The sequence below is a fragment of the Thrips palmi genome, unplaced genomic scaffold, assembly GCF_012932325.1.
Source record: "Thrips palmi isolate BJ-2018 unplaced genomic scaffold, TpBJ-2018v1 HiC_scaffold_5, whole genome shotgun sequence".
Classification (NCBI taxonomy): Eukaryota; Metazoa; Arthropoda; class Insecta; order Thysanoptera; family Thripidae; genus Thrips; species Thrips palmi.
In genome coordinates, this window is record NW_023144632.1 from 13976496 (window position 1) to 14003684 (window position 27189).

Consider the following 27189-nt stretch of genomic DNA (forward strand, 5'->3'; position numbering starts at 1 on the left):
TCGAGGAAAAGGTGGCAGGTCGCAGGGGAGAGACCCTCTCACCCCAACTTTTATTTTTCCTTTCCCGGATTGCAAGGCCGCGCCACTGCAAGTTCTGCGAGAGGGGCCCGGCCAGCCGGGCCGGGCCGTTCGCTGGAGACACCTGATAGCGCCGCGAGCATCGTGAGGCTAAGCCGGTCCCTGGGGGCCCTGGGGGCCCTGGGGGCCCAGGGGGCTGGGGCTGGCGGCCCTGGTGCTGGCCCTGGGCTGGGGGATGGAGATGGAAGCCGCAGCCAGCACGCCGCTCGCCATTGTGTGGCGGGGCGGGGCGGGGCGGGGCGGGCGGGCGGACGCCCCCGCAGCAGGCCGTGCAGGCTCCCACCGCGCCCGTTCTGATTGCAGTGCTTGCCAGCCACGTCACGCTTGCCGCCCGATGCAGCCAGCACGGCGCGGCACGGCGTCAATTCGAATCGGGGCGGCCGACGGCGCCGACTGTGTCGCGCTGTGCGTGCGTCGGGTGCGGTGAGGTGGCGATGCGGTGGCACGCCGCGCACATGCACCCCCCACATCACACCCCAATCTGAGAGCCACTCCAGGCAGCGAGAAAATGATCCGACGACGCAACCCACCGCGGCGACGAACGCACTGGCTCAATCCCTTTTGGCGCAAGCAACAACTCCCCGGCAGCAACCAGAGCCTCGCGGCGGGGGCGGAGCACGCGGAGCACCGAGCACTGTCACGTCCCACACTACTACTTCTCAGTTTCGAGCGATGCGTGCACGCGCCCCGTGCCCACAGCGACACAACACGTCGCCAACACCCACGTCAGATAAGATAGCTCACCGCGAGAGGCGACCGCCACCGCCAGGGCCATGACCGCCAAACACGCCAAAAACGCGATCACCAGCACCGCGAGCAACGCCGCCGCATCCCACGCGGGACCCACCATGACCCGGACGGCCAGCTGGACCGGCTGGACGGCGCGGCTGCGCAGCGCTGCGCGGACGCAAACGGACTGAGGAGCCGCCAAGCCGCGCTGTCGCGGTGTGGCTGCGGCTGCTGCGGCTGCGTGTGGCCGGCATGGCGGTAGTTCGACTGCTCCCCCCGGCTTCCCCCGCGCCTCGCGCCGCTTTATCGAAAAGGCCAGAAACTACTTTGGTGACGCGGCGCGTCGGCGCGCCCATTCCAGGCGAGCCACTCCATGTCGGGCAGCAAACAAAGGGGGCATACCTGAGGCCGTCGACGTCGGCGTGGCGCTGGCGCCGCCGTGGGCGACCCTCAGCCTGGACGCCCTGGTGGTGCGGACTGCGGGCCCCGGCGATGAGGACGAGGAGGACAGTCCCGCAGAGTCCCCGGGGGTGGGCAGGTTCGTGGCGGCGGCGGCCCGGCGGGGTGCCGGTCGACGAAGGCCGACCTGGGTGCGGCTGGCGGGCAGCCTGCGCACGGCCCCCGTCCCCTCGTCGCTGGACGTGGCCGCGCCGCCTTGCGCGCCGCCCGGCCCTTCGGCCGTCCGCGGTCCGAACTGCGCCTCGAGCTGGCGGCGGCGCTCCTCTTTGTAGCGGGCGATCCTCGCGCGGGACTGCTCCGCGGCGCTGGGGCCGCTAGGGCCGCTGGGGCTGGCGGTGTCCCCCATGGTGGTTGCTGGCAGCGCGGCGGGCGCAGCCGGCGCGGCGCTACCCTCCCGCGACCAAGTGCACCACGTCACCGGCACAAGCCAGTCCTCGTCGCAGTCCGTCACGTCGGCGAGCGTCTCGTAGCAGTAGTCTTCCAGGCCACCGAAGTCGGTTCTCACGGGCACCGAGTCCGTCCGCAGCACCTCGGAGCACTCCTCGAGGGTGTCGAGGCACGGCGTGGGCTCCGGGCCGCTGGGGGAGGCACTGGGGGAGGCGGTGGCCGAGTACCGGGGCGATGCGCCGATGTACTGAGACGAAGACGAGAAGCTGGTGGTGGCAGCCTCGACGGCGTCGGTCACTCCACGCAGTCCCCCAGACAGCAGTTGCCGAACCTCTAAGTCCTCCTCGTCGACGTCGTCGTCGTGCTGGCGGTCGTAGTCATCCTGCTGGCCCGCGAAGCAGCAGCAGCAGTGGCAGTCAGGGCGCGAGGAGTCGCCGGCGACGTCCTCAGAGAACACGAGTGCCACCTCGCGGTCCGCTGCCGCGTCGTCGTTGTCTTGGACGTCGTCGCGGCCTTCCCGACGCCCTCGTGACCGGAATCGCTGATCGTCGGCCTCCGCTGACCAGGACGACGGCCCTCCGCGCGGTGCGGGGGAGGACGGGTACGCGCTAGTAGTGGTGGTGGTGGTGGCGTACCGGGAAGATGCTGTGGGCTGGTCCTCGCGGTGCCGGCTGCAAGCCTCAGTGGAGTACGCCCCAGTGGAGGTCGCCCCAGTGGAGTACGCTCCAGTGGAGTACGCCCCAGTGGAGTACGGCTCAGCGGAGTGCGGATCAGCGGAGTACGGATCAGCGGAGTACGGCTCAGAGTACGGCTCTGAGTACGGCTCGGTGGAGTACGGCTCGGTGGAGTACGGCTCCCTGGCCGGCCACGACCTTGGCGAAGAGGGCGGCCTCTCGCTCCGGCTGCAGGAGTGGCTGGCGGAGGTGGAGGCCTCCGGGCTGCGGCTGGCGCCGCCCTGCACCGGTGGCCTCTGCACGTGCTTCTGCTGCGTCTGTTGGGCTCGCTGGTCGGCCTGGTCGGGCCGCGTGGACTCGGTCGAGTCGGGGTGCTCGGAGGAGGAGTACACGCCCGAGTAGCAGAGTTGCAGGTAGTCCTCGAAGCGGCGCGAGTCGCACTCGTACGCCCCGCTCACTTCGGGCAGCCCGTCCTCTTCAGGTTCGTCCTCTCCGTCGCCGTCTTGGCGGTCGTCGTCATGCTCTCCGGGTCGCTCCTCGTCTCCCGGTTCGTCTGGTTCCTCTCCTTCCTCCTCATCGTCGTCGTGTGGCTGCTCTGCCGCCGAGGTGCCCGCCCGCGGGCTCCTCAGCAGGCCGTGCTGCGGGCCTGGCTGGCCTGGCTGGCCCCGCTGGCTGCTCCCGGCCCGTAGGAGCAAGAGTTTGAAGATGTTGGCCTCACCAGCGGAGTCGCCGCCTGGAACAGAACGCACCGGCAACGTCACACACGGTTTCAGCCTACGGGCACAGGGACATGCTCTTCACGGGCACTGCAAAGCTCTACTAGCGCCCGCGCTTAGTCAAAACATGGCCCTCCAAACTGCACTTTTGTTTCAAGCTCCACCTGTGCACGCAACAATATGAACGCTAGCCGCACAATGGAAGGGCAGGAAAAGGCGCAGCAAGCGCACCAGTTGCCCTTCAGCCTCGAGTTGAAGTGGTGCATGCATACAACGGAGCGGTGAGTGGTGGAGCGGTGGCTCTCGCGGACCCGTGATGGGCCACTGATGGGCCAGTAATGGGCCATAAGCCGGCAGGGATTTTAAGGGCGGTTACAGTTTGCAGGACATAATCCTTCGAGTGGGCGTTCCAAAACTCCGCAAATGAGTAGTACACAAGTAGCTTCACTGATTGGGCGGGCGGGCGTGGCCATGAGCTGACGGCGGCGCCCGCTCCGCGCTCCGCCACTGCGGCGCCGTGCGGCGTGTCCCGACGGGGGGACCGCAGACCGCGGCGCCGCGAAGGTAGGCCGCCCAACTCGCACGCGCGGCGCGCGGACGGCGCGGCTCCTCGGCGCGTTCGGCGAGCGATCCACTCACCGCCAAGCCTGCCCCCCCCCCCACCCCCACCCCACGCGGCCACGCGGTCGGGCTGATTCACCTGCTCGCTGCACCGCTGCACCCTCACCAGCGCTCGCAAACACTCTGCCCAGAGCGTGTTTACACGTTTACACCGGGCTGCAGCGCCGCGGCCTACATCGGGGCCCTGGTCGGGGTCCTCACGGTTCGCCGAACCAGGCACAAGCCAGGCACACAAACTCCTCGCGGCCCACGCCAGCAACGCGGGGACAGGAAAGGGCTCGCAGCAAAGGGCCGACAAGCTCACCCGGCGGACTGCACGCCGATGTGGAGACACTGCAAGGGCACTGGCTCAGGATAAGGGTCCCTCTCAGAGCGGACGGCGGGGCGCGGGGCGCGTCCACTCCACCACGGTCGGGCGGAGCGTGGAGTGCGGAGTGCACAATGCACTCGACTTGAGATCGCCAGGACCACAAATGATCCTCTGCTTTTCGGGTCCGTCCGTGTGCACGCCGGCACTGCGTTCTAACGAATGTGGCGGCGCGTTCGTTAGCATGTAAATGATGTCGCGTTCGTTTAAATTCGACGTCGCATTCGAGGGCGCAACCAACCACTCGTAGTTTCAGTCGACACAATATTCTTCCCGCGAAAAAATTTGAAAAGGTTTCGCCGCATTGAGGTGGATTTCGAATGATTTCACGCCCTCTGCCACCAAGACCCCGAAGAGATTTGATGGGGTTCCACGGGATTTCTAGGGCCGCTCCACAGTACTGCACGCAGGATTGCGCGCAAGTGCTTTTCCCCGCGTTCAAACGAATGAGATGGGACATGCAAAGGGATTCGCTGCACCCGCTGGATAACAGTGTGGGCAAAGGGCGGAAGCAGCGCCGACAGGACCGCGGTGTCGCGACATGCCGTCCTGATGTCCGGACTGCGCCAGGCTGCGCGAGGGACTCGTCATCCTCCTTGTCATCCTCTCTGCATCACCGTCGTGTCACGTGCCGTGGCCCCGGTGCCTCCGCGCACCACTTGAAAGCTCTGTCTGTCTCTTGTTTGTCCGCTCGGATCGCTCCATTTCCTTGTTCTGATGGTCCTGACGCTCTCGCCGGAACTGGAACCCCCAACTCTGGCGACCACTAGTCGCGACCGGTTGAGCGCCAAGCCAGGCTGACGGCGTGGGCGTGATTCAACGAGTTGACTCCACCACTCTCCACCATTTTTGGACTTTTTCGGGACCATCTAGAAACTTGGTCTCTTGTCCCAGGGTGGTCCGATGGACGCGAACGTCTTCTCGCAGGAAGTTTGGATTTTGGATTCGTCAAACCGCGGCTCCAAAGTGACGCGCGGTTTAAGCGGCCGTCTACAAAGCGCCTGCGAGGTAGGCCATCGGGTCGTCCCGCGACACACCGGCGTGTCGCGGGCCGGGCCGCAGGCTGCCTCGCAGGCGCTACGAGCGCTACAGGCCGGTCACGTGGTCACGAGCAAGACGATCCCGGTACCTCTAAGAAATAGACCTCTACGAAAGAGACATTTCATATATTGCGTCTAGGTTGTTTGCCTCTAAATTTTTCTACGCGTTTTTTCCTCTACGGAGTTTACTTCTACCATTGAGGTAAAGGTCGCGTCGTGTACCAGGGCGCGAGAAACCTCTAAAGCTTTTTAGAAAGTTACCTCTAATAAGCGTAGATGTAATTCTTGTATTTTACGTCTAGTGTACCTCTGGGCAATTCACGTCTACATATTTGAGACGCATTTTACCTTTAGGCAATTAACTTCTACGGATTCGCACGTATTTTACCTTTCAGCTGTTGACGTCTACGGAACCGCACGCATTTCACCTTTAAGCTACCCGATCTTCACCAAATTTGGTATGCAGTCGCCCTAGGCGCCTCTCTGAACCGTCCGGTGGTGGCATATCCGATCCGAGCCCCGGGAGCGCTGCTGCCGGTGCATCATGGTTTACATGGGTTTGAAGAGGATTTCTGTAACGACTAGTTTTCCCTGGCCTCCCACCTACTGGAATAGTTTTCCGTGGCCTCCTAGCTGCTAAAATAGTTTTCCCAGCCCTCCCAGCCACCGAAAGCAAAGTTATGCAATCCCGGATTGAACGGAACGGCCTTTCAGCTGCTGGAATAGTTTTCCCTGCCCTTCTTGCTGCCAGACTAGTTTTCCCTGCCCTCCCAGCTGCCGGAATAGTTTTCCCTGCCCTCCTACTTATCGAAAAAGTTTTCCCTGCCCTCCCAGCTGCTGGAATAGTTTTCCCTGGCCCCCAAGCTGCCGGAATAGTTTTCCCTGCCCTCCTACTTATCGAAAAAGTTTTCCCTGCATCCCAGCTGCTGGAATAGTTTTCCCTGGCCCCCAAGCTGCCGGAATAGATTTCCCTGCCCTTCCACCTACCGAAAAAGTTTTCCCTGCCCTTACACCTGCTGGAATAGTTTTCCCTGGCCCCCAAGCTGCCGGAATAGTTTTCCCTGCCCTCCTACTTATCGAAAAAGTTTTCCCTGCCCTTACACCTGCCGGAATAGTTTTCCCTGGCCCCCAACTGCTGAAGTAGTTTTCCCTGCCCTTACAGCTGCTGGAATAGTTTTCCCTGCCCTCCTTGCTGCCAGACTAGTTTTCCCTGGCCTCCCAGCTACCGGAATAGTTTTCCCTGCCCTCCTACTTATCGAAAAAGTTTTCCCTGCATCCCAGCTGCTGGAATAGTTTTCCCTGGCCCCCAAGCTGCCGGAATAGTTTTCCCTGCCCTCCTACTTATCGAAAAAGTTTTCCCTGCCCTCCCAGCTGCTGGAATAGTTTTCCCTGGCCCCCAAGCTGCCGGAATAGTTTTCCCTGCCCTTCCACCTACCGAAAAGTTTTCCCTGCCCTTACACCTGCTGGAATAGTTTTCCCTGGCCCCCAAGCTGCCAGACTATTTTTCCCTGCCCTCCCAGCTCCCGGAATATTTTTCCCTGCCCTTACAGCTGCTGGAATAGTTTTCCCAGCCCTCCCAGCCACCGAAAGCAAAGTTATGCAATCCCGGATTGAACGGAACGGCCTTTCAGCTGCTGGAATAGTTTTCCCTGCCCTTCTTGCTGCCAGACTAGTTTCCCTGCCCTCCCAGCTGCCGGAATAGTTTTCCCTGCCCTCCTACTTATCGAAAAAGTTTTCCCTGCCCTCCCAGCTGCTGGAATAGTTTTCCCTGGCCCCCAAGCTCCCGGAATAGTTTTCCCTGCCCTCCTACTTATCGAAAAAGTTTTCCCTGCCCTCCCAGCTGCTGGAATAGTTTTCCCTGGCCCCCAAGCTGCCGGAATAGATTTCCCTGCCCTTCCACCTACCGAAAAAGTTTTCCCTGCCCTTACACCTGCTGGAATAGTTTTCCCTGGCCCCAAGCTGCCGGAATAGTTTTCCCTGCCCTTCCACCTACAGAAAAAAGTTTTCCCTGCCCTTACACCTGCCGGAATAGTTTTCCCTGGCCCCCAACTGCTGAAGTAGTTTTCCCTGCCCTTACAGCTGCTGGAATAGTTTTCCCTGCCCTCCTTGCTGCCAGACTAGTTTTCCCTGGCCTCCCAGCTACCGGAATAGTTTTCCCTGCCCTCCTACTTATCGAAAAAGTTTTCCCTGCATCCCAGCTGCTGGAATAGTTTTCCCTGGCCCCCAAGCTGCCGGAATAGTTTTCCCTGCCCTCCTACTTATCGAAAAAGTTTTCCCTGCCCTCCCAGCTGCAGGAATAGTTTTCCCTGGCCCCCAAGCTGCCGGAATAGTTTTCCCTGCCCTTCCACCTACCGAAAAAGTTTTCCCTGCCCTTACACCTGCTGGAATAGTTTTCCCTGGCCCCCAAGCTGCCAGACTATTTTTCCCTGCCCTCCCAGCTGCCGGAATAGTTTTCCCTGCCCTTACAGCTGCTGGAATAGTTTTCCCTGCCCTCCTTGCTGCCAGACTAGTTTTCCCTGGCCTCCCAGCTACCGGAATAGTTTTCCCTGCCCTCCTACTTATCGAAAAAGTTTTCCCTGCCCTCCCAGCTGCTTGAATAGTTTTCCCTGGCCCCCAAGCTGCCGGAATAGTTTTCCCTGCCCTTCCACCTACAGAAAAAAGTTTTCCCTGCCCTTACACCTGCCGGAATAGTTTTCCCGGGCCCCCCAAACTGCTGAAGTAGTTTTCCCTACCCTTACAGCTGCTGGAATAGTTTTCCCTGCCCTCCTTGCTGCCAGACTAGTTTTCCCTGGCCTCCCAGCTACCGGAATAGTTTTCCCTGCCCTCCTACTTATCGAAAAAGTTTTCCCTGCCCTCCCAGCTGCTGGAATAGTTTTCCCTGGCCCCCAAGCTGCCGGAATAGTTTTCCCTGCCCTTCCACCTACAGAAAAAAGTTTTCCCTGCCCTTACACCTGCCGGAATAGTTTTCCCTGGCCCCCAACTGCTGAAGTAGTTTTCCCTGCCCTTACAGCTGCTGGAATAGTTTTCCCTGCCCTCCTTGCTGCCAGACTATTTTTCCCTGGCCTCCCAGCTACCGGAATAGTTTTTCTGCCCTCCTACTTATCGAAAAAGTTTTCCCTGCATCCCAGCTGCTGGAATAGTTGTCCCTGGCCCCCAAGCTGCCGGAATAGTTTTCCCTGCCCTCCTACACTGAGAATGAATTGGTCACCACCATCACCCTTTAAATGGGTAATGCAACTTCGTTGCCCAAATTTTGGTGACGAAAAATTCATCACCCGAAACAGGCGTTTGGTCGCCCAAATTTGGGTAACGCCGTCGGCGACGCTGTGAGGTTCCCGATGGCGTCCTTCCGGGGCCACCACGATGACCGGAGGTCTCAACGCCACATTGGGTCATCGTGGTGGCCCCGGAAGAGCGTCATCGGGGACCTCACGGCGTCGCCGACGGCGTTACCCAAATTTGGGCGACGATTTTATGACTGCCCAAAATTTGGTCACCGCGGGCTCGTCACCCAATTTGGGCAACGGTGCGTGCGTTACCCAATAAAAGGGCGATGGTGGTGACTCTTTCATTCTCAGTGTACTTATCGAAAAATTTTTCCCTGCCCTCCCAGCTGCTGGAATAGTTTTCCCTGGCCCCCAAGCTGCCGGAATAGTTTTCCCTGCCCTTCCACCTACCGAAAAAGTTTTCCCTGCCCTTACACCTGCTGGAATAGTTTTCCCTGGCCCCCAAGCTGCCAGACTAGTTTTCCCTGCCCTCCCAGCTGCCGGAATAGTTTTCCCTGCCCTTACAGCTGCTGGAATATTTTTCCCTGCCCTCCTTGCTGCCAGACTAGTTTTCCCTGGCCTCCCAGCTACCGGAATAGTTTTCCCTGCCCTCCTACTTATCGAAAAAGTTTTCCCTGCCCTCTCAGCTGCTTGAATAGTTTTCCCTGGCCCCCAAGCTGCCGGAATATTTTTCCCTGCCCTTCCACCTACAGAAAAAAGTTTTCCCTGCCCTTACACCTGCCGGAATAGTTTCCCGGGCCCCCCAAACTGCTGAAGTAGTTTTCCCTGCCCTTACAGCTGCTGGAATAGTTTTCCCTGCCCTCCTTGCTGCCAGACTAGTTTTCCCTGGCCTCCCAGCTACCCGAATAGTTTTCCCTGCCCTCCTACTTATCGAAAAAGTTTTCCCTGCCCTCCCAGCTGCTGGAATAGTTTTCCCTGGCCCCCAAGCTGCCGGAATAGTTTTCCCTGCCCTTCCACCTACCGAAAAAGTTTTCCCTGCCCTTACACCTGCTGGAATAGTTTTCCCTGGCCCCCAAGCTGCCGGAATAGTTTTCCCTGCCCTTCCACCTACAGAAAAAAGTTTTCCCTGCCCTTACACCTGCCGGAATAGTTTTCCCTGGCCCCCAAACTGCTGAAGTAGTTTTCCCTGCCCTTACAGCTGCTGGAATATTTTTCCCCTGCCCTCCTTGCTGCCAGACTATTTTTCCTTGGCCTCCCAGCTACCGGAATAGTTTTCCCTGCCCTCCTACTTATCGAAAAAGTGTTGCCTGCCCTCCCAGCTGCCGGAATAGTTTTCCCTGCACTTCTAGCTATAGAAATAGTTTTCCGTGCCCTCCCAGCGGCTGGAGTAGTTTTCCCTGCCCTCCGTGCTGCCAGATTATTTTTCCCCTGCCCTTTCAGCTGCCGGAATAGTTTTCCCTGGCCTCTTACCTGGCGGAATTGTTTTTCCTGCCCTCTCAGCTGCTGGAATAGTTTTCTCTCCCCTCCCACCGATCGAAAAAGTTTTCCCTGCCCTGTCAGCTGCTGGAAGGGTTTTTCCCCTGCTTTCTCTGCGGCCAAAATAGTTTTCTCTGCCCTCCCACTCACCGAAAAAGTCTTGCCTGCCCCCCCCCAGCTGTCGAAATAGTTTTCCCTGCCCTCCCATGCCATCAACCACCAGCGCTGGCCGCCGGCACCGGCACGACCATTCATCGGTGTACTGTACCCTGCTCTCAGGACGATAGAGGTGTATTTCTTAGAGGTAATATGCATAGGGAATAAGTAGAGGTTTATCCCGTAGAGGTAAATGCACAGTGTACTTTTTAGAGGTATCTGAGTCTGAGAAACTATAGACGTGAATTGAAGCAATTACATCTACGTTAATTAGACGTAATTTACTAACGTGCTGTAGAGGTATCTGACTCCCTTGCACAATATAGAACCTTTACCTCTACGTCGTAGGAGACAATCTTTTAGAAGTAGAACTACTCGAAAAGGTTTAGAAGAAAATCACAAGGTCAATTGAATTCCATCTATTTCTAAATAGAGGCGTTCACTGTGAATGAAAGAGTCACCACCATCGCCCTTTCATTGGGTAACGCACGCGCCGTTGCCCAAATTTGGGTGACGAGCCCGCGGTGACCAAATTTTGGGCAGTCATAAAATCGTCACCCAAATTTGGGTAACGTCGTTGGCGACGCCGTGAGGTCCCCGATGACGAACTCCCGGGGCCACCACGATGACCCAATGGGGCGTTGAGGCCTCCGGTCATCGTGGGGCCCCGGAAGGACGTCATCGGGAACCTCACGGCGTCGCCGAGGGCGTTACCCAAATTTGGGCGACCAAACGCCTGTTACCAAATTTCGGGTGATGAATTTTTCGTCACCACAATTTGGGCAACGAAGTTGCATCACCCATTTAAAGGGTGATGGTGGTGACCAATTCATTCTCAGTGTTTTCAGTAGAGGTACCGGGCCGCCCCCCAAGCGGCGCTCTCGGCGGGCGCGAGGGAGGGCTTTTGTGGCCGCCTGGCCGCGACACTGGGAGGGGCCAAACAGGGACGTACGACGCTGCGCGACGCTGCGACACTTTCTCGGCGGAGACGCGGTGCAGCGAACAGCGCGACGTGCAGTGAGTGCAGTGCGGCGGCAAGGCCTTGGACAAGGTCACCACTAAGCGGCTCCGAGACCGGCGCGGGATTTACACGATCCAGTTTCACACCTTATAGTTGGTCCAGCGAATGTTGCTACACCGGCGAGGCTTTGGGGTTGGCAGTGACGTGCCCTCTGTGATTCGAAACAACCGTCTTCAAGCACGCTGCTTGACTGGCCGCTCTCCGAAGTTGTTGGCAGGCGAGAGCGTAGAGGCATTGACACTAAACGACGAGGTTGGTTGTTCGAATCCCGCCGTTTCTTTGCTCTTTTCTGCACGCTAACAGGGCGAAGCGATCAAGCCTGGCTTCATACACACCGCCTTGCCAGTCGGTCTCCAAGAGCCGTGGTGGCCGAGAGCGCAGGGGCGTTGGTCTGCCAACCCGGTGAACCGGGAATCGATGCCCACTGGGTCCACAATTTTCGGACCGAAGTTAAGCAGGCGGCTCGAACCCCATTGCGGGGGGAGAGGGTCGTAGGGTTCAATTTTTTATGTTTTATTTCAAACCAAATTTTAAAGAGAGTGGTGTATATGACTCCATCGTGGGTACCACGTGTTGTTTTGTCCAGTGTTGAGGGGGCAGGGGGCTGAGGCGGTCCACCGCGGCAGGCTGGTGCAGTGTAGGCGCTACAGGCTGGTGGCGCCGTTCCACGCTGCTCCGAGGCCTTACTGCCCCGCCGGACGTTGTCGGTACTCCGCGGAACGAGTCGCCGATTGGTTCATCAAAAGGCGACTCGCGCATCGCGTCGGCCTGGCCATGGCCTGGCGCCGCCTCCGTCTCTCTCCAGCGGCTCAACGCCTGCTCGGTCTCTACTCTCGAACCCCTGCGGCCTGCGGGAGTGCGGGACGCCACGCCCCAGCCACGCCCCACGAGCGCGAGAGAGACAGAGAGACTTGGCTCCACTTCGGAATCAGCCTGCAGTGAAAGGGAAGGGAAGGGGAGGTCGAGTGTCGCCGCGAGACGCCCATCGGCCGCACTACACTGGCCGAGCGGCGTGGCGCGGCGTGGCGCGGCACGTGCAGCACTGCAGGCTGCTGCAGCGTGACTCGCGGAGAAACCGCGCCGCGCAACGCGACGTCCCCGCGTTATCACGGCCGGCCTACAGCCCACGGCTAACGGCTACCTGGCCGGCCTGGCCGACCGATGGCCGGGGCCGCGGCTGGGCTGCACTGGGCTGCACTAGCTGGCGGCCGGCCAGGGACCTCCTGCAAGTCTGTGCCACACAGTCTGTGCCACACGGCCTGTGCCACAGTGCAGGCACGCGAGTCCGACGTCACGCCTCGCCTCGGCAGGGTGCGGTGTAGCGGGTAGTGTGGTGCCAAAAGCCGTACGCGGCGCCGAATATGTATGTTTGGCGTACCTGGCCGTTGCGTCACCGCCGCCGCAGCCGCCACGCCACGCCCCGTGCGACCCGAAGCGCGAGGCGCGAAGCACCCCGCCTCGTCGTCCTGAGCCCCAATTAGCCCGTGACCCTGGCCGTGGCGGCGCGGCAGCGCCACACCGGAGGGGCCTAACGCGAAATCGCACCAGAAATGGCAGTGCAGTGGCGCCGTGTGGCGGTGCGTGGCGGACAGGGATTCCCCCCAAGGCGGACCCGGGCCGCACCTCCGCCACATCAGAGTCGATCAGAGTGAGAGACAGAGACAGCGATAGCGCGGAATCAGTCGGGCCCACGGGGCGAAGGGCGAAGCAACCCTCCGCATCGGACGCAGCCATGCAGCAGACAGCTGGCCGGTCTCGATTAGCAAACCGCGCGGGCCGGGGCGGGGCGGGGCGGGGCGCGGCGGACCAGACCGCAGCCACTACGATAATGGGGTGCTTGGGCTGCAGGGCTGCAGCGCGGGGAGGGGGTGGGGGGCGCCGGCGGACTTTCGACTGCGGTTCACAGGCTGAATTCCGACCGAACAGCCCTTCCGTCGCCCTGTCTCCCTCGCACTCAAGGGAGAGGCGAGAAGCCTCACGCCCCCGGACAGAGCGACCTGCCCAGCCTGCCCAGCGCACGGCGCACGTGTAGGTCCGACGAGGTCGAGGCAACAGGCGTCGTTCCTCGCTCCGCACGGCCAGCACGGCCAGCACAGCACGGCCTTGGCGCCGGGACCGCCGGGACCACCGCGAACGAGAAACTGAAATGAAGCTATTACGCGGCCGTCCGGGCTGCGCGCTGCGCGCCCCGCGGAGCCGTTTTGCATCCATCCCATCCCCGTGGCTGAGTGGCTCGTGTCGCCAAGAAGCGCAAGCTCCACCCCGCTCCGCCACGCCCCGCCGCGCCCCGCTTCGCGCCACAAGCTCTGAAAAGCCTCATTCGCACTTGACGCGAAAACACGTCCGGGGGAGGGGGTTGGCGGGGCTGGCACAGCCTGGCAGAGCAAGGGGGTGCATCGTGCGCTGTCCACCGCCGCCCTCCCCTCCCCTCCCCTCCCCCGACTCACAGCGAAAATAACGCCGGCGGCCGGCACACCGCGGGGCGCCTCCACCGCGGGGCGCCGCCACTACTGTACGCAGTCTTTCAGCCAAGATTTCGGCCGGCGCCAAGCTGCGCCGAGCTGCGCCAAGCGGCAGCCAGTGGGCAGGCGGGCAGGCCGCGGGGACAGGGGAGAACGGGGAGAACGTGCAGTGCGGGGCTGAAAAATAAGTCATCCCGCATCCGGATATTTCTGCCCGCGGCACGTGCCGGACCGTGCCGGACCGTGCCGAAGGCAGTGGTCGACCAAAGTCACGAAAGGCGGCTTCTTTCAGAGATTCCATCACTTTTTCACCCACTTTGCGACGCTGGTTCCCGCGGGGTTCCCGAGGCGGGACATGAAAGCGTAGGGCCCAAAGGATCAGGACCTCGAGGGACGCAGGGACGCCGCCCTTCACCACCGATGGGTTGGATGGACGCAGTGGCCGCCGAAAGTCAGCCGGAAAACGCTGCTTTCTATCACTTTTTGGCCACCGGACACAAAATATTGTAACATTCACCACAAATGCTCAACGTTCAACAGTTTCGAAGTGTCTGGCCTTGGCCTTGGTGGCGGCGTGGATGCTAGAGAGACAGCGACGCAAACTCTGCCAGCGTGCTCGCAGTGTGCCCGCCCTCAGCCACACTCTGGCGGTGCTCGCGGTGTTCGCGGTGCTCGCAGGGCGGCCAAGTCGTCTAGTTTGGGGAAGCACTTGGCGGAAGCAGACGCCGCGGCGCCCACACGCGGCACGCGGCACGCGGCCTCGTTCTAGGGGTGGGCGGCTGACCCTGCGCCCAAACGCGCCGCCCGCTTCTAGTGTCGCATCTGCAGACTGATGCCGAGAGTCGCTTTCGTCGCTCCGTCTCTGTCGCACTCATGGGGTGTCTCCCATCGGTGCGAGAGAGACACCGACGAAAATGACTGTGCTGCAGCCCCGGCCGCCGCCAGTCTGATCGGGAGACTCGTCGCGCTGTCTCTCTCGCACCTACACCAGCCGATCCAGGAGCGCGAGAGAGGCGGCGACGAAAATGACTCTCGAGTGTCGCTCACCCTCGCTCATGGAACGGATTTCCAGAACAACGACAATCCCGCAATCGTCTTGTGGGGCGCGAGCCCCGCCGCACCGCCACGCCCCGCACAGTGAGCTTCGCGGAGCTTCGCGGAAACTGCTTTCAGCCGGAGCCTCGCGACGTGGCTCGCGGATTCCAGGTACAGGAATGGGGACGATTCGGTCCGAAAGACTGGCAACGGTGTCCACATGGCGCTGGCTGGTTCAATACGGGGCTGGGCCGTCCGTCTTGCGTCCATTTCATCAAGGCGTGCGCGGTGGGCTGGCCGCTCGTGGCGTGGCCCGCCCCGCCGCCCCGCCCGCCCTTCACGAACGATCCTCGGCGCTGTGCTTCTGCTTCGCCAAGATCCGGAAGTCAGGGCGCGCGCTTCCACCTCGTCCTCGTCGTCCTCGTCATCGCCACCACGTTCGGACCGCCCCGACGCAAATAGCGCCAGCGCGTCCCAAGCTCGTTTTGCTGGTTGCTGGTTTCGGGAGGCCCCCCCCCCCCCTCCCGGCAAAACGCAGCCGAAACCACGATGCGCGGCGCCGCGACGCACGCACACACACACACACATTGTGTCTTCCTGGCCAAGCGGCAAAGTGCCCTGCAGTTGGACGGGGGCGCTCAATGGGGCACGGCGAAGGGGCGCGTCGGGGAGCGCGCCGCGCTGCGCGGGTGCGAGAGAGACAGGGCGACGAGACGCGCTGCTCGGAGTGAGTCTACGGCAGGCGTGGCCGCGCGTAACGGTAAGCGGAGTGGATGACTCACTGCCCCGCCCCGACAAGGAGAGAGAGAAGAAACAAGGATGGAAAAGGACACGCGGGTCACAACACACGCAGGAGGCAGGAGTGGAGTCTAGACTGATTCCGAGAGTCGTTTTCTTCGCTCTGTCTCTGTGGCGCCTATACGCGGCGCGGGGCGCGCCATTCGTGCGAGAGAGGCAGAGAGACGAAAACGACTCTCGGAGCCAGTCTCCTGCCCCCCGGCCCAACCGGCGGCGCCAAACGAGCGGCGTCCGCGTGGACGGACAACCCCGGACGACCAGCGCGACACGCGGCCGTCAACGCGACCCCGCGGCCAGGGGCAGCTCAGCCAGGGGCAGCCTCCCGCGCCGCCGGCCCGGCCGGCAGGCCGGTTTGATACATTTGTGTCCGCATGGCAGTTGTTTTAAGAAACAGCAGCTGCCTGGCGGAGGTCCAGCGCCGGCGGGCAGGGCGGGCAGGGCCCCGCCCCAGCTGTGCTTGTGCTTGGCCTATCCGCTACACCGCAGCGACTGCAGCCTGCCGCCCTTCGCCCTGCTCCGCCGCACCGTCCCGCTGGTGCCCATCCTGGTCCTGGTCCTGGCACGCGGAGCACGAGCACGCGGAGCCTAGAGCCGTCACCAAGTGCCGACGGCTTTCACTGTCATTGCCGCGCGGCTAGGCCAGGCGCACCGAGGCACGCCGACGCACGCCGACGCACGCCACGAGCAGCAGCAGCGCGTCGTTATTTTGCCAGCAGCTTCCAAGCAGAGCAGCTTCCAGCTTCGACGCCGCGAGCAGCCCGCCGGGCCGGGCGGGGCGGGGCGGGGCGGAGTCGCGCTTTGTGCTCGTTCCGTTTTGGGTGAATCACCCACGGATCGGGATGGGGGCGTCGAGTCGAGTCGGGACCCACGAACCGCCCCGCTCCGCAGCTCCGCGGCTCCGCGGGCCAAGGTCGCGGCCACGACACCGCGGCGTTGACGGCGTGCGATATGGTGCGCGATGCGCGATGCGCCCACCAACTAATTAGAGAGCCACGCCAGCCGAGAGTCGTTTTCGTCGCTGTCTGTCTCTCTCGCACTGAAAGGGGACGCCCGTGGGTGCGGCAGAGACAGAGCAGCCAGCAGCCGAGCGGTTCAGGAGAGTCGTTTCGGCGCTCTGTCTCTCTCGCACTCGTGGACCTCTCCGACAGGGTGTGAGAGAGACAGAGCGACAAACCGCTCTTCTGAATCACTCGGCAGAACGGCGAGAGACAAAGACGGCGGCAAAGACGAGGGCCAACGGGAGCGAGGGTTAGCCGGGCACTGCAGCCTGATTCCGAGGGTCGTTTTCGTCGCTCTGTCTCTCTCGCGCCTGTACGGGACGCCCCATGAGTGCGAAAGGGACAGCGCGACGATAACGACTCTCGGAATCAGGCTGCTGGTTGTGGTCCAGGCCGCTCCAAGTCAAAGGGCGCCAGGCGCCACGGGCACCGACTAGCACCGAGGGGAGGGCATGCATCAAAGCGAGCCTCTCCAGATAAATTCAAGGAAACTGTTTCAGGTGGAGGCTAATGGGGACCATCAAACAGTTTGCAGAAATTATCCCACACATAACAGATGATGTGTGGAGAAAGTGGCGTGTAGAAGTGTCGACCACTGCGAGAAATAACATTGGTCTGCATCTGATACAAGGCCTGGCTTACACAGATAAGAATACAGGCAAACGTAAAACTGATTAGATGGCTTCAGTGGTCTGCTGACACAGTCTGATCGCAGGAGAGTCAAGGTGAACACTATTCAAGTGCCGAGCCACTCCAAACCAGGATGTTTATCCAAAAAATTTACCGTGACAAAAAATAAAAAAGCTTGTCATAATCAATACAACAGAACACAATCAAAACTACGGTGAACTTGATTGACACTTGCTCTGTGCATTCAAAACATTTGGCGGAAAAGTAAAATTTTAAAAAAATGATTGCGTAGAAGAAATTGTTGCTGCACAAGATTTCCAGCACAGAGTAGAAAATTTAATCTTTTGAGGAATTTTATAAATTGGATATGATCAAAACTTGTCGGTCAAATATGAAATGTCACTTAAACAAGACCGCTTAAAAAACAACAACAACAAAACTACTACAAATTGATAACCAGACTTGGAGGATTGTCGCTTGTTTGACATTGAAAATAGGTAAGCCTGTTTGAAAGCAACGCATTTTCGCCCCCTTTCGTACTCAGTGCCATCTCGTCTTACATCCTCGCAAGTCTCCCGCCCGCAATGCCCGCATGCAGAAGTTAGGTTAAGCTGCTACCTTAAGCGGTCCACCTGCCGGGCGGTGCACAGTCCTCACAGCGGCAAGCGCGAAGCGGCAAGTTATTCGGAAAATGATCCCGCGGAGGGAAGAGAGTCGCTTGGCGCTCACTGTCGTTGCCCAGCGTTGCACCGATCGCACCGAGCGCCGCCGAGGGCGCACAAAGAACACACTCGCACTCGCCTTCGCTCCAAAACACCTCCACTTCGTATCAGCTGATCCACTGGCGGGAGCGGCAGCGCGGCAAGGCGCGCGGCGCGCGGCAAGGCAGCGCCGGGCCTCCGCACGGGCGGCGCGGTACGGCGCGGCAGCCGCTGCAGCTGCGGCCGCGGGGACAGTGGCGGTGGCGGTGGGGCTGCTCGGCCTCGGCCTCGGCTAGCTTGGGCAGGTTGCGGATCGCGGTCGCGGATCGCGCTGACCAGGCACACACGCGTGATTCAGGCTTCAGGCCAGGGAGGAGGTTGCGCACAGACGGAGCTGCAGTCGCGGTGTGACGCGCCGTCTCTCTCGTCCCCGACTCCCTGGGGATGCACGTTGCCGTCAACTTGTTGCACGCGACTCGGCGGCCCCCGCGGCCCTCGGCCCCACGACTCGGCGGCCGCGCGTCGCGCGTTCGGGGGACTTCGCCTAGCTTCGCATTCACTTCGTCGCTGTTCGGCTCCGCTCCGTCCGATTCGCCGGCCCCCGACAGCTCCGACAGACAGGCCACCGACTGGACCCCTTGGCGCGGCTCGCCGCGGCCCGGCACGAAGGGCGCAACAGAGAAGGATACGCCACGCCGCGCGGGCCAAGCCGCCAAGCCGTGCTTGATGGTCTCTCCCTTCTCTCTCTCTCTTTCAAGAGCCCCCGCGCGGCAGTACTGCTAGCGCCACCTGTCGGCCGGCAGCGCAACTGCGACGCCGCGGCAGGTGCTTGCACTGCTTGCAACCCTCCCGTGATTGCCGATGTGCGCTTCGCCCACCTGCAGACCAATTTTAAGGACCCTGTTTAAGGCGAACAACGCGTCAAAGGCACCTTTCTCCGCTGACTTTCGTAACTGGAGTTCACAGTGATGAGAGGAAAGGCCGACAGGTCCGTCTTGTCGCAAGCCGACAGCGATAGGGATAGGCCCAGCCAGACCCGGCAAGACAGCAAACCGCTTGCTGTTGCGTACATTGCCGGGCGACCCAGCAGATAATTCTGTTTTCTCGGAAAAGTTCTGCCACACCCCCTGTGGCCCGCTGTGGCCTGCATCGCTTGTTCCTTGCGACGTTCAAAGGGACCGGCTCTATTTTTAACGCCTCAAGCGCTGCACGCTGCACCGGTTCCGCCCTTCCCTTGTCCTGTTTACGTTAGCGCTGCTGCTCGCTAGACCCACTGGCGCCTGGTGCGCACTCACTGTAAACCCTCCCCCCATTCAGTATCTTCGGAGAGGTGAGTCGAAAGGCGCGGTTTGATTGTTTTCTGAGATGAAACAGCATCGCACCCAAGTTCCTCACGGACTGGTCGGCGAGCGCGGGGTAGTGACGATCCCCGCGCGGTGTCTCTGCTCGGATGGGGTATCGCCGTGCTGCAGCGGCGCGGCGGCGCGCTGCTCGAGTCGAATGGGATGCCTACCTCCCCGGCTGGCCTCTCACCCTCTCACCTACCTCGACCCTCGATTCGAGAAGACGAGTGGGCGGGCTGCGTCGCAAGCTGCGGTCCGGCGTGCATGGCAAGCGCATGTGTGCGTGTGTTTGGGTTGTGTTCGTGTGGATGACCCACCCACGCTTCCTACACATCACTCCTGATCACGCTGTCCTAGTTACGATCTACCGACTAATGACTGGGGAGGCATACAGGGTAAGAAGGGAACACGTTTTGACAACAAGGGGAATAAAAATATATATATTTATACCGACGGTATAGTTACATTAAGGCACATTCAAAACACACGTGTCACAAAACTGACATGCAAAACAAAATGAAAATGTGTTACCGGGCATTCAGGAAAATAAGATCATTGATAGTTCATCTCAACTACGATACTAAAACAGAACAGCAAAGGAAAAAAATAATAAATATTTAAAAGCATCCTAAGACGTTTCATGCAACAGAACAATGGCAAAGTAAATGCACTCCAAATTGAGCTACGGCCTAAGGCGCCTACGGCGGGCACGCTGGCGCTAGCTGCCGGCAGGGCACGGCGATGGCGGTCACATTCCCGTGTCTGGATTCTGGAACTTTATGGCAACGAATGACGAGATGACAAGCACAACGGTTCGAGGGCGGCCTTCAGGGTGTGGCACGCCCCGCCCCAAATATCAAGATAAACTATTAAATTTGAACAAATGCAAAGGTAACGTCCGCAGCCGACACAAATCAATAATAAAAACAATTTCATCACAAGAAAAATATCTGATAGTAAAACCCATCATTTGACGGTCATATTATCTATAACAATAAGTTCATTTGGCACTGCATTGTATGTTTTACTGTACATATGGACAAATATATTTCACAGGATACTTTGTACAAGAGCAATTAATGACAACGGTACATGACTAAAACTGAGGTCTCTACGCTTAGTGACTTTTCACACACTGGGGAATGCCGTCGAGACATCGCAGTGGGGCTACGACTACATCAGAATACAGTACGAACGTATTTTCACAGGGTAAAAGGAAAGTAAATGCCAGCTAGCGTTCCCCTAACGGGTTAGTAGACAAAACACACACACACTCGCACACGACAGACTAAACTCGTGCAAGAAGGAGAGATGCAAAGGGTCGTAAAAGTTAAAGTGTGCGACAATGTGATTGCGCGACATTGTCACGCAGGCTGATCACTATGCATGTGGGGCGGTAACGGGCGGGGCCGGGCGGGGCTAAGTGTAGCTGCGGCACTGCAAGGCCCGCCGCGGCATCGCCACACGGTGCACACGGCGTCGCCGGCCAGCCCGGCCAGCCCGGCCACGCCCGCCACCGCGTCGACCGGCCGCAGCAGAGGGCTCGGTGACCATGCTGCAGGCGTTTAGCGCGTTTAGGGGGAACAGCCGTGCCTGAGACGCTTAACTGATGAGCAAGAAGGCGACGAGCGTCAGGCAAGCCAGCAGGATGCCTAGCGCGGTGACGAAGTCAGCGTCGGCAAGCTTGGCCGCGCATGCCAGGCCGTACGAGCAAGCGATCAACACGGATTCAGTATCCCGGTACCATGGAGCCGGCGATGTCGACCTGGACCTGCAGGCGAGGCCCTCACCTGCAGGGCGAACGGCCGCGGGGGCAGCCGCAGCGCCGCGGTGCAGGGGCAGGCTGGGGGCGGCGGCGGGGGCGGGCGGCGCGGGGGCGGCGGCCGCGGCGCCGGCTGAGGGTATGCGCGTGTTGCTCAAGAGGGCGGCAACCTCCTTGTCGTCCTCATCCCGATCACTGCTGTCCGAGCTTTCTTGCGGTGCTTTGGGGCTGTCCACTGCACTGTCCACTGCACTATCAGCTGGCCTTTCTACCACACTGTCCGCAGCACTGCACACTGAAGTGCTCACAGCCTGCGTCCTCTCCACGGCAGGTTCCACCACGGCGACGGCGTTGTGGACAGGGGAGCGCGTCGCGCGGGGCGCGGCCTCGGGCCGTGGCTGCGCCCTCGACTGCGGCGTGGGAGGGGGCGACGTCAGGGACGGTGATGTCAGGGACGGCGACGTCAGAGACGGCCGGCGCCGACGCCAGGGCACGGCGTCGTCGACTTCCGCCTCGGCCGACGCCGCGGCACGGGGCCGCTCCAGGGAGTTGGCGGCGCTGCTTGTGGGCCCGTCCACGGAGTCCACCGCGTCGGACAGCTGGGGAGACGACGTGGAGGCGTCGTCCGCGTGCCGCAGGAACACCTTGTTGGCGGGGGGCGGCTTGGACGTGACCTTGGAGTGGTGCCGCTGGTTCCACATCTGCACGCGAGCCGACACGGGCAACAGGTCATCGTCGCCGTCGCCGGACTCGACGCTGGAAGGCCCATCGCTGCTGAGGGTGCGGCTGGTTTGGCGGGGCCGCGGGCTGGGAGACAACCTGCTGGCCGAGGGCTCGCGGCTGCTCTGAGACTGGGTCTCCGCCGCGGCCAATGCCCGGCGGCTCGGGCTGGGCGACAGCTTGGTGGCGGACGGCTCGCGGCTGCTCTGCGAGTCCACCACGGTCCGTCGCGCGGGGCTGGGAGACAGCTTCGTCGCCGACGGTTCTCGACTGGCGTGCGACGCACGCCGCCCCGAGGGGCTGGGCGACAGCTGTGGCGCCGACGGTTCGCGACTGGAAGGTGGGTCAGTAGGCGACGGCTGGTCCGCGAGCGACACCGACACTGCGCGACGCGGGGGGCTGGGCGACGTCCTGGACATGGACGCCTCGCCGCTGCTTCCCGGAGCGTTGCGCCGTGAGGGGCTGGGCGACGTCCTGCACCTGGACGCCTCTCCGCTGCTCCCCGGAGCGTTGCGCCGCGAGGGGCTGGGCGACGTGCGGGTGGCGGATGAAGTGGATGAGGCGGACGGGGCCTCGGTCACGTTGCGTCGAGAAGGCTTCGGGGACAGCATCTCGGTGAGCTGCTGCAGGGACTCCATCTGGGTGCGGGCCGTCTCGCTAAGCTCGAGGATGCGCGCATGGTCCTGGGCTCGGTCCGAGTCCGTCGTCGGCGACGGCGACCGCGCCGCCTCCCTGTCCCTGTCCACGCACCCCGAGCGGCACCGCGCCAGCGCAACCACCTCCTCCTTCAGCTGGCGGTTCTTCTCCTCGGGCGAGATCTTGGCCTCGGTGGGCGCGTCCGCCTTGGTGGACCGCTTCTTCGCCTTGGGCGCCCTGTCCCGGCCTCCGGCTGGCGCCCCGGCCCCCAGCTCCTCGATCTCGCGGCCCAGCTTGGCACTCGTTTCGCGAGCCTCCTTGGCCATCTCGTCCAGCAGGCTGTCCAGGTTGCTGTCCAGGTTGCTGTCCACGGACATGGACTTGGAGGGCGACGAACTCTCTTCCCGGTCCGAAGACGCGCCACTGAGCCCCCCTCTGGGACTGGGCCTTGGCTGCGGCCGCTGCTGCAGGTCCAGCACACTGTCCGTCAGGGTCTCGGTGCTCGTGGCCGCAGCGTCGCCGTAGCAGCTCGACGCGCGCGGCGTCGCGTCGTTGTCCGCGCCGTCGGTCCTCTTCCTCTGCTGGGCCGCCTTGCGGGCCTGCACCTTTTGCGCCACCTGCAGCACGGCGGCCAGGTCGGACACGCTCTGCGCCTTCTCGAAGTCCTGCTTCTCCGTCCCCGGCGGCCTGGGCTCGGGCGCGTGCAGAGGGTTGTCCAGCATGTCGACCTCGCGCTGGATCAGGCTGAAGATGTTGGCGGACAGCGAGCGCACGGCGCGCTTCGTCCTGGCTGCGGTGGGCGCCTCACTGGGCGGCGGCGTGGCCACGGCGGGGTGCAGCGGCACGGCGTCGGCGGGGTTGGGCGGCAGCCCCGCCGAGTCGCGCTGCCCGTCCTTGCGCAGCGACCGGAAGGCCAGGTCGTCCTTGACCACGTCGGGCGTGCGGCGCGGCTTGAACCGGGGCCGGTAGCGGTCCTGCGGCGTGGCGTGCAGGTAGTCGCTGTTGGGCGACGGCGCCACGGGGCCCAGGGGGATGCCGAAGGGCGGCTGGTGCTCGGCCACGCGCAGCGTGCTGTTGGCCTGACGCACGTTGCGGTACACCACGTCGTCCAGGGTCACGTCGGGCTCCGGCTCGGGGGACAGCGACATGGACGTGGCGGCGCGGGGCGACAGCGGCGACTGCGGCGCGGACAGCGCGGTGGACACGAGGAGGTAGCTGCCCGCCTGCGAGACGATGCTGCGCGAGTCCTGCTGCGAGGGCGGCCGCTCGGCCTGCCGCAGCCTGCGGTACGCCATGTCGTCCGCCACCTTGTCCGGCACGCCGCGCACCTTGCCCGCGCGCTCGCGGCCCAGCTTGGGGGACGCTGGCGTCGACACAGGCGGCTCGGCGTCGTCCTCCAAGGAGGACGTCCTCTGGTACGTGACGTACTGCGGACCGCGCGGCAGGTCTCTGCGCTCGGCGCGGTCCAGGAGATCCTCATCACCCAGACGCAGGCTGTTGTAGATGGCCTCCAGCTCGCTCAGGGCATCATCCAGGTTGGTGGACTTCCTCTCCTTGTCGACGATCCGCATCATCTCTTCGTCGTCCACGCCCGAGCTGGACTCTTCCTTCTGGGCGTCCTTGTACTGCACCTGCACGATGGGCTTGACCAGCAAGCCCCGCGGCGCGTCGCTGTCCCGCCTGGCCGAGACGCCGCTTGGTACTGACGTGGCCGACGGGGCGGCCGGGGCGGCCGGGGTGGCCGTTGGCGCCGTCCGGGCCGTCGCCGCCGTCCTGGCGGCCCTGGGGAGCTGCGGGCTGGACACGTCCGAGCTGAGTGAGCTGACCGAGTCAGCGCGGCGTGGCCTCATCCGCCTGGACGGCGGCGACATGGGCATGTCCTGGCGGTCCTGGCCGCGCGTGGGGCTGTACGAGTTGGAGGGGAAGTACTTGGCGGCGTTGGCCGGGGGCCGCGGCGACAGCGGCCGACTCCTCCCCCGTCGCGACGGCGGACTCATGGGCGCCGCCAGCGCCACGCCCGAGGCGGCGACGCCGGCGACGGCCGGGGCTGGTGCGGGCGCCGCTGCTGGCTTGTCGGCCGGCGACGCGATGTGGATGGGCTTCCGGCTGCGGGGGGCCTGCTCCGCGTAGTACGTGTAGTTCTGGGGCGTTGGTTGCTGCTGCTGCGCGGGCTGCGCCGCGGGGGGCTGACGTGACTAGACTGGGGCTCCCGCACGTGGTAGTAGCGCTGCGGGTAGTGCTGCTGCTGAGGTTGGTAGGCTTGGACTGGGTCCGGGTGCCGCTCATGCCGCTGGTACGAGTGGAAGGCCGAACCCTCGTTCTGCAGGTGGTGGTGGGGCGCGTACGCCCGGGGCTGGGGCGCCGCTTGTGGCTGGGGCGAGTGCTCTGGCTGGTGATACTGCTGCTGATTGTAGTGGTTGCTGAGGCTGTGTCGACTGCCCGTCTCGAAGGCGTACGACATGGGCCGGCCCACGTCGAGCTGCGAGGTCGTCATGTACCTCCGTTGGGGGTCTCTCGGAGGCGGCGGCGGCGGCTCACCCTGCTGCTGCATGAGCGGTTGCTGAGGCTGCTGCTGGAGCTGCTGTGGGGGCTGCTGCCTCGCGAAGGCTGAGAAGCGCGACGGGCTGACGCTTCCGCCCCGAGAGAGTCCGGTCGGCGCGGCGGGCAGGGGAAGTGCCTGCATCCGGGCCACCGGGAACTGCACCACCATCACGTCGCTGTTGTCCATGTTGCAATCGTAGCTCACGCTGCGGCCGTTGGCCTGCTGGCGCGCCACGCCCGCCGCCGCGCTCCGGAGGGACTGCGAGGCGGGCAGCCCGGGCAGCCCGGCGATGTTGGCGGGGTCCAGGCGCGGGTCTTGCAGGTGCGCGGCGTTCCTAGGTCTGCTGGGCGGGCTGGTCACGGGGCTGGAGTTGGCGGACATGGACAACGTCTTGGGCCACTTGGGTACGGCCTGGCCGCCGGCCTGCACCATGCCGTCCTCGTCCTTGGACAGGCGGCGGAGGTACCTCTCCGTGCGCGCCGTCCTGGACCTCCTGCTCAGAGAGTCCTTGTTGCTGGGCAGGCTGTCGTCGCTGCGGAACCTGGACAGCGAGGAGCTGTTGGAGTGCAGAGAGCCGCCCTCGCCCTCCGAGCTGGAGTCGCCCCCCGCGGCGTGGCGCCGCATCTCGGCGCGCTGCTTGGCCAGGTCGCGCTTCCCCCGACGAATGATGCCGTCCAGGGACCCCGACGCCCCCGACGCGCCGGAGTGGCCGGCTGAGCCCTGCCCGGAGCCCACGCCCGAGCCCACGCCCGAGCCCACGCTGCTGCCCTTGGAGTCCTGGCGGCGGTGGCGGCCATGCAGCTGCGGGGGCTGCAGGAGGTGGTGCGGCGGCGACGAGGGCGACACCCACCCCCGGTGTCGGTCCTGCTGCAGGTTCAGGGCCTTGGGGAAGCTGCCGCCGAACTGGCCGCTGTCTAGAGGGCTGCCCGCCATGCCGGGCATGTGCAGGTTGGGGTGGATGAGGTAGCCGTTGACGTGCTCCGCCTTGGTGGGGCTGTACGGCTGCGACAGGGGCTGCGCCAACGGCGTCACCACGACGTGGTCGAACGCCCCCGAGACCCGGGCGTTGGTGCGTGTCTTCCTCTTGCTGTTATTGTTATTATTGTTCGTGCTTCCGTCCCGCCTCCGGCGCAGGAAGTTGTTGCTGCTGATTCCGTTGTTGGTCTTCCTGGCGGAGGGTGGCGTGGCCAGCTCCTCCTCCTCCAGCGAGCTCGAGGAGTCCGACTTTCGGCGGCGTCGGAACAGTCCGCCGATGGAGCCGCCCAGGGAGCCGCTGAGCGCGCCCCCGAGCCCCAGGTTGCCCAGGTTGCCCAGGGCGCCCAGCGACCACTTCTTCTTCGAGTCCTTGGCGTCCTTGCTCGGCGTCCCTGGCGGCGTAGCATCTGGCTGGCGCTTGCCGGGCGGCGTCGGGAAGGGGTGCTGCCAGGCGGCGTGCTGGCCGTGCTGGCCCGCGGCGTGGCGGCCGAGGTGCCCGGGGCTCTGCGGCGAGGCGCCAGGCCCGGGCCCCGGGCCGTGCGGGCGCTCCATCGGTGCGCCGGACAGCGACAGCGGGCGTCGCGGCGCCGCGCTCACGGTCTGCAACGAGCGGAACAAGCAATTCGTTAACGCATGTCGGCATTTGTCTGCATTCGCCTGCATTCGCCGCGCCGACGGCCAGGCTACGCTGGCTACGCTGGCAGCGCCTCTCACTGGGTCATTCATTCCGTATGCACTCTGCTTATACAACCGGTGGGCATCCTCGCCGCCCCGCCCCGCCCCGCCCCGCCTCGTGGACATCGCCGGTTGGGAAAGCAACAGCGACAAGTGGAGCAGCGGGCGGCACGCGAGGACGCGAGGGGCATTGGCGTTGCCCTCGCGTGGCCTGCTGGGGACAGACGGGACTGACCTGGACTGACCCGCCACTGCCCCGAGAGCACTAGGCGCTACCACAGTGTCAATGTTGTAAAATATTGAATTTTCACTGACTTACAATATCGATTACAGTATCAAATTATTGATATTGGTAATAAATTGTATATTTTTGATTACTGAATATCAAACGTACCACCCCTCGAAAGTGGTAATTTTAACGACCCTGGGTTTTGGGTGCAGCGCCAGGCAGCGCTACACTGGCAGTGACTCACACTCACGCACTCACACACACACAGAGGTCGCACACCACTTTACGGCCTCTAACGCGTTGGAGAGCGAATTGGGATTGGGAGGCGCAGCACTCCGCCCGTCCACTTTCCATTTCGGCCAGCAGGGCCAGCACGGCCAGCACGGCCACTGGGCCGCGAGTGGGCCGGCAGTGGCGTGGCAGTACTGCGTGGCCCGCCAGTCGCGGCCCGCCAACTTCAATCATCTGAAACGAGGCCCATCTCCACCCATCTGCGCCTGCCCCAGCCAGGCCGCGGCCCGCGGCCCCCCGCTGCCAAGCCGCGCCGCGCCGCCGTACAGTAGTGTGGCGTGTCTGCAGTGGCGTGGTCAAGGCTGGGCACGCCGGGTTCAACTCGCCGTCCATCGGGCCGCACCTTGCCTTGCAGCTTGCAGCTTGCAGCTCCACTGGCCGGGAACGAACAATCGACTGCCATTCCGTTTTACTGCGGGGACGCGACGCGACGCGACGCGA

At 62.7% G+C, this 27189-nt stretch overlaps 1 protein-coding gene across 1 annotated transcript in view; it reads right to left on the reverse strand.

Moving 5' to 3' along the window:
• LOC117651197 (serine/arginine repetitive matrix protein 2-like) overlaps window positions 1-26006 on the reverse strand; it is a 42141-nt gene extending 16135 nt beyond the window's left edge. Inside the window, exons 1-3 of the mRNA XM_034395007.1 lie at window positions 24087-26006; window positions 20761-24015; window positions 1210-2848 (exon numbers count right to left, since the gene is read on the reverse strand). Coding sequence (XP_034250898.1) covers window positions 1210-2848; window positions 20761-24015; window positions 24087-25520 — 6328 coding nt within the window. The 5' untranslated portion in view covers window positions 25521-26006. The remainder of the gene's footprint in view (window positions 1-1209; window positions 2849-20760; window positions 24016-24086) is intronic.
• Window positions 26007-27189: the final 1183 nt, after the last annotated feature.